We start from the raw sequence: 6664 nt of genomic DNA on the forward strand, positions 1-6664 counted from the left end.
GTGCGCGCTCCCCGGCCTCCGGGCGGGCCGGGCATGCGCCGCGGGCGTTTTGGCGGGAAGAGCGGGGCGGGCTGGACAATGAGAATGTCCGCCGCCTGAGCCAATAAAGCTGCGCTGGTTTTGAATCGCGGCGCGTTTCCCGCCGCCGGGGTCAGGGGTCGGGGTTCGGGTCGCGGGGCGGAGGGAAGAGAGGGCGGGCGGGAGTTGCCGGCGCCAGACGCGGAGGAAGGAGCTGCGACTAGCCGCCGAGAGGCCGCGGAGCCCGCGACGACCGAGCCAGCCGAGCCGCCGCCGCCGCCGCGCCCATGGCGGCCGCCAAGGTGGGCCGGGCTGGGCGGGCTGGGGCGGGGGCCGGTCGGGCCGGGGCCGCTACAGGCGGCCACGTGGGAGGCCCGCGCCGCCGCCAACCCCCGCCGGCCAGCGGGCTCGGGCGCGGGGCCGCGTGACCTTGGGGCGGCCGGGCCTCGCTCTCGCTCCTGGCCGCCGGGCCGCGGGCGGGCGCAGGCCCCCCGCTCGATCCCCGCGGGCCCCGCACCGAGACGGCCCCCGCCCGCCCGCGGCCCGCGCAAAGCCCCATTCATCCGTTTCTGGTCCCCAAGCCGCCACCGGCCTCCGCTTCTGCGCGGCCCGGCGGGCGGCCTGTGGCAGCGGGGGCCCGGGGGTGGCCGTGCGGCCCGGTGCGATCCGGCCGAGGAGCCGGCGAAGGCCTGCGTTTCTGGGCAGAGCCCGGGAGCTAAGTCTGGGTGTCTTATCCTCACGGGCTGTGGATTGCCAAGCCACGTGCTCCGTGAGACAACCTAAAACATGATCCTTTGTGCTCTACAGTTAGTTCTTTGCACTGGATTAGAATTCTGTGGCTCTTGTGTGAATTCTTTTGAATTATAAACGTAATTTTCCCAACCTAGGTATAACTGCTGGCAGAACTGTGAATTCTGTATAAACGCTAGCAGATCCATCACAACTTTTTTTCCTCTTAAGGAACAGCACAGATTTTTCTCAACCAGTAAAAACTCAAAGGGTTGCTTTGTTTTAAGGGTAGTGTTTCTTTCTAGGCCCTCTTTTCTCCATCATCGTGATCTTAGTCTGTGCGTGGCAGTATCAGCATCTGCATATTACAGATGAGGAGCCTGGGGCAGTTTCTCCCCGGCACTGGGCGTTTCAGGGTTTAAGGAGACCAATCAGTCTGTGCAGGTGTGGTTGTTGCATCTGGGGGAGGGTGTCGGAGTCCGGTGTCTCACTGCAGATTCCGGAGAAAAGCTTTGGGTTGAAAGGCTTTTTTAATCCCTTGCTTTGTGGTGAGGCCCTTCACTAGTGGGGATGATGGCTGTGGCCACTGGTGAGCTCTGGCGTGGCCAGTAGGGTCATATCTCCACCCTGCTCCACAGGACACCCACGAGGACCACGACACCTCCACCGAGAATGCCGACGAGTCCAACCATGACCCCCAGTTTGAACCAATAGTTTCTCTTCCGGAGCAAGAAATTAAAACGCTGGAAGAAGATGAAGAGGAGCTTTTTAAAATGTAAGTAAGTTGGTGTCTTTTCAGAAGTAAGCATTTTTAGTATAAGATAGTAACTGGTTTTTATGGGTGTCAAGGTCTTGGCTTGACCTTTAACCACATGGAGGGTTTTGTGATGGCTACTCCCACGTGGAAATCAAGGCTGTTGTTAGAATCCACTCATTCCTAGGTCCTGGGTGTCCCTGCTGCCCTGAGGCCAGTCTTGAGGAGGGATGGGCACTCCCAGGTGTCATGTTACCACTGCTCTGTCCACAAGGGACATCTCCCCAAGTCCCCTGTCCTTGCCACCCTTGCCTCTAAGACTATTTCAGCCCCCTGCCGCTGGTTGAGCATTGGGTCTTTACTATTATCTTTTTTCCTTAAATGTGGGGGTACTTTGAAGTTTATGAATTTTCGATTCAATACTTTTAGTATACAAAACAATGCCTGGAATTACAAATGAGAGTGGGCGGTGCTATAGTCATTAAAGTTACTCTTTAAAAATCATACGTGATTCTTGGTGCTCTCAACAAGAAGCTACGGTGGCCGTGTCACTTTGAAGCAGTGGTCACAGAAGCCGTGCATCCAGATGTGTGCAACAAAGTGACGGCACCACGCGGACACGCAGGATCGCAGGAGACGCTAATGTAGCTACAAGTTAGTGGAAATCAGGGGGGAAGCAAACTCTCCACCCTTCAAATTCTGTCCAAGATGCCAGGTTATGGTTTGAGTGCTTTGCTGTGGGTCAGGGGAGGGAAGCAGAGGGGATCACCAGCACTGCAACTCCTCCCTCTAAGGCAGGGAGGCTGGAGAGACCAGCCCCTCCCCACCACTCCCAAGGGCCTGGGGAAGGAGAGCTGTCTGCACCCCTTGGGTCTCAGAGGGTGCTGGGTGGCTCCATAAAGACACTGGTTTTCTGGGTCTCTGATCTGCGTAGAAATGCTGCTGCACCTTCTGGCGTCCTGAGGGAAGTGAGGCCAGTGGGTGGGGCCTTCACCATGGGCCTGGGGCTTCTTTCTGAGGATGCATCTCCCTTGACAGAGTTGAGTTCGGAGAGCAGAGTCTTCCATAGGAAAGGGACCGGCTGAGCTGGGGTCCTGTGGGGAAGCAAAGGGCAGGGCTGCTCTGGGCAGGAAGGCGGGCTGTTGGGCCAGAGCCTGGTGGCCTAAGCAGAGGCCTGCAGCCCCGTCTTCCCAGGAGAGGGAAGGCTTCTCGGCCCCTGCCTACTTCCGTGCTGCCCTTGGGGCACCGGGGACGCCAGGGAGCCCCCCGCCCCGTGATTGCAGCCTTGCCCAGGACGCAGTGGGCTCTCTTGAGAGGTCAGGTCTTAACTGTTGGAATACGCTGCAACTGTAGGAATTTTTTTCCTTTTTTTATTGTGAAGCAAAAATCTGGAGTTTGTTGAGCCGTCTCAGTCTTTTGTTGACGTCTTGACTTGTGGTTCTGGGAGTAAAAAGAAAGGCAAGGGTGTTTCGTGACGCCGCGGGCACAGGCTTGTTCATCCCCTTCTGTGCTTGCCTGACCCCTCGCTCAATGGCTTTCCTCAAAGGCGGGCCAAGCTGTTCCGGTTTGCTTCAGAGAACGACCTCCCGGAGTGGAAGGAGCGGGGCACTGGGGACGTCAAGCTGCTGAAGCACAAGGAGAAGGGGACCATCCGCCTCCTCATGCGCAGGGACAAGACCCTCAAGATCTGCGCCAACCACTATAGTAGGTGGCCCCAGGCACAGTGTGGGGCGTCCAGGAAAATCCACCCGCAGCTTGGCTGGCGAAGGGGTGACAGTAAGATTCCCCTCATGTCAGTCCCTTGGTTACTGGGCTGCTCTGGAGCCGCAAGTGTGTGTCTGGAAGCAAACGTGTCCGGCGGGGCAGGGCCCCTCCTCTGGGCACACAGGTGACCCTGGCAGGAACCAGAGGGAGCAGCCCTGGAGGGTGATATGGCCAGACGAGCAGGGAGGGGCCTCCTGGCACCACAGTCCCCCTGGCCTTCACGGGCCAGACTCCATGTCCCTGCCCCATGGTCCTCCCACGCTGCTCAGGCCATTGGCTCTGGCCTGGTCCTCGTCTCCCAACTCAATTTGAGATGTTTTTCCGGGGGTTTTCCCTGACCCCCTGCTTTTCCCAGAGCCAGGCCGGTCACTGGGTTGTTTGCTGTGAGCTGCAGGTGGGTCCCAGGCCTGGTGCCCCGTAGGAATGCGGGCTCACTGGGTGTCTGTGGGCTGGGATGACCGCTCTCGGTTCAGAATGTGACGTATTCCTGGGGCTGGGCGTGTCCTGTATCTCAGGAGGCTTCTGCCAGGGCCGTGGGGTGAGCGTGGCTCTGGGGTGTCCTGTTTCTTGGGGAGCTCGTCCCCCTTGAGTCTGTGCAAGGTCTGAGGAGATGGACAGCTGTGCTTATTCCCGGCCGTGGCTCAACCTTCTGTGACGTACGAGCAGGTCACGAGGCCCTCGGTGTCCACTTCTGGTGGCCTCGTTCCCTGTGGTGTCCCTGGACAGTGCAAGGCTGAGAGTGGTTGCCCTGGTCTGACCATGAGCCTTCCTGGGTGATCACTCCATTTCCTGGCTTCTGCTCCTCTGCCGCTCCCCACTTTCTGTGGGCCAGGTCCCGGATGGAGTGGCCAAGCATGGACACAGCCACGTGGTGGGTGCCCTTCACTGGAAGGTCTGGGCCCACAAGGCCTTGTGGCCCATGTCTGCCCTGGGTCTGGGGGCTGGTCAGACGGGCAGGGCCAATGGGGCTGGGCGTGAGCAGCTGTGGTGGTATTGGAGGCCTTGGCTGAGTTGGGATTGGAAACCCTCGCTGAGGTGTCCTCGTGGTCAGGGAATGGGCCACCCTGTTCCCAGATTCAGGGCGGTCCTGGTTTTAAGTGAACACGGTGTTTTCAGAGGTTTGGGTAAAATCCAGATCCCACAGGACTTTGTCTAAGCCTGGTTGGCAAACCCCAAACCAGGCCTGTCTTGCCCCAATTCGGGCCTTCAGGGGTCAGGGTGGGTGGGCCAGCTTGACAGCTGCACCGTCCTCATGGGGCTTCTCTCTCCAGTCACGCCGATGATGGAGCTGAAGCCGAACGCAGGCAGTGACCGTGCCTGGGTCTGGAATACCCACGCAGACTTCGCCGACGAGTGCCCCAAGCAGGAGCTGCTGGCCATCCGCTTCCTTAATGCCGAGAGTAAGCAGGCCCGGGCCAGCCTGCCGCTGCTTCTTAACGGTGTAGCGGTTTGGTTGCAACGCCAGTGCTGTTGCTTTCCCGGGAGAGTTGACAGCAGCTGGGAAGCGTGTGGTGGGGACTGTTCCTGCCCTGCTGTCTGATGGGCCCTCGGGGAAGGGATCTCAGTGCCCTCGAGGTCTTGCCCAGACTCTTGAGTCCATGATAGTGTGGTTCCTTTGCTGAGTTCACAGGGGGCTGTGCTGGCAGTCTGCCCGGGGCCGACCTGTTCTCTCACCATGGCCTGGGTGCCAGCAAGGGCAGTGCCCAGGCAGACCTCTCCCCTGCTGGGACATCTTTCTAGCTCGGGTTGTCAAAAGCAGCACCCAGTGGGCCCTGGGGGGTTGGTTGGGTGCTGGGGCTCAGCACCCCAGTAGCTGAACATCCAATGCTGAGTGGACCTCGCTTCTGCTCTGGGAATGGGGACTGCAGGAGCAGAGAGCAGAGCGCCTGGCAGGAGCAAGGCTACCCTGCCCTGCCCAGATGGGTGTCAAGTCAGGCAGGGAGGTGGAGGGTTGGGGCAGCCTGGGACAGGCCTTGTGAACCTTGGAGTTTCAGACCCTCCAGGACACATACTCCTCGCTGCTTAGGGACCTTAAGGGGGTATCTTTTCTTATCTCTGCAGATGCACAGAAATTCAAAACGAAGTTTGAAGAATGCAGGAAAGAGATTGAAGAGAGAGAAAAGAAAGGTGCCAGATGCCCATGGGGTGGCGGGCGCCCGGGGGGGGCTCTGCAGACTCACTCTGCACCTGGCTGCAGCCCCAGGCGGGTGCTTTTTCCGTCTGCCACAGCAGCATTCGGGGGGCTGTGACCACTTTGACCTGTCAAGGGCAATGCAGCCACCCCGGTACACGGGTGCTTTCTGAGGGGCAAGCCAGCCACTGGGGCCCCATGCACATGCTCTCTGGCCTGGCCTAGTAGCCAAGTCAAGACGTCTCCTGGAGTCTCCCAAGGGCTGCAGGGGCTTGGAGAGGTCCTCGTGGTCATCTGCTTACTCAGGGCCCCATGCTGGTCGCCAAGCATCCTGAGCGGGGTCCCAGGCGTGAGCACGTGTTTACCTGGAGGCACACAGGGAAGTGGCCTGTCCGCTGCCACGGGGTTGGGCAAGAGCGGTGATTCTTTCTTACCGCGTTCCTGTGTCTTGGCAGGATCTGGCAAAAATGATAGTGCCGAGAAAGTAGCTGAGAAGCTAGAAGCTCTTTCGGTGAAGGAGGGCAAGGAGCCCGAGAACGAGACCAAGGAGGTGGCTGAGGAGGAGCAATGAGTCGGCTCCCGTTGTGTCCTTTCTCCCTGTCTTTTCCCTTTTTCTTTTTTTAAATTTTGCCCTGCACCCTTCTTTTTGGTTTTTTTTTATTCTGTTTTGTTTTTACAAGGGACTTTATATAAAGAACTGACTTCCAACATTCAGGTTGTTTTTTTCTAAGTTTTTGCCCTAATGAAGACGACTTCAGAAAATCCATTACCCAGTCGTGAGAATGTACTGTGCTAACTTTCTTTTCCATAGTGGAAACACTTATTTATAGTCATCAAAATAGCAAATAAACAACACGTTTGAAACTTGCATGGAGGCAGGACCGTGTGTGCGTCGGCCCCATCCTGGGACAGTGGGTTCCTGCCCCTTTGGCCGTCACACACGCTCTGCTGTGTGGCCTTTGGGCCGCGGTGTGTCTGAGCTGGTGCTGGTGGGGCAGGTGGCCTGGGGAAGCCAGGGCTATCCTGGAGACCTAAACAGCCCTGCTTTGCCCCATGGCCAGGAACAGGGAGGTTTTTTCCTGGCCTTTGGGGGAGAGAGGAAGCCCACCAGGTCTCCTTGGCTGTGGCACAGAGAGACCCAGTGGGTCCCCTGCCTTCGGCCCGGCATCTTTTGTTGGCCCTCAGTCCTGGCGGAGCCACCTGTCCACAGCTCGCACATCTGGCCTGGTGCCGGGCGCAGGCGGGGCTCAGCCCCACAGCCATCCTCG

General features: G+C 58.7%; 1 protein-coding gene and 1 non-coding gene across 2 annotated transcripts; both read left to right on the forward strand.

Annotated features, from left to right (window-relative positions):
- The first annotated feature begins 179 nt into the window (after positions 1 to 179).
- RANBP1 (RAN binding protein 1) lies at positions 180 to 6264 on the forward strand. The gene is made up of 6 exons (XM_060119298.1): positions 180 to 320; positions 1386 to 1522; positions 3048 to 3205; positions 4537 to 4665; positions 5327 to 5392; positions 5852 to 6264. The coding sequence occupies exons 1-6, from the start codon at positions 306 to 308 to the stop codon at positions 5965 to 5967; spliced, it is 621 nt and encodes a 206-aa protein (XP_059975281.1). The 5' UTR covers positions 180 to 305; the 3' UTR covers positions 5968 to 6264.
- Positions 5436 to 5560, forward strand: LOC132503320 (small nucleolar RNA SNORA77). Its single transcript, XR_009534574.1, has one exon. It is a non-coding gene; the product is annotated as a small nucleolar RNA SNORA77 (small nucleolar RNA).
- Positions 6265 to 6664: the final 400 nt, after the last annotated feature.

Source organism: Mesoplodon densirostris, chromosome 15 (assembly GCF_025265405.1).
Source record: "Mesoplodon densirostris isolate mMesDen1 chromosome 15, mMesDen1 primary haplotype, whole genome shotgun sequence".
Classification (NCBI taxonomy): Eukaryota; Metazoa; Chordata; class Mammalia; order Artiodactyla; family Ziphiidae; genus Mesoplodon; species Mesoplodon densirostris.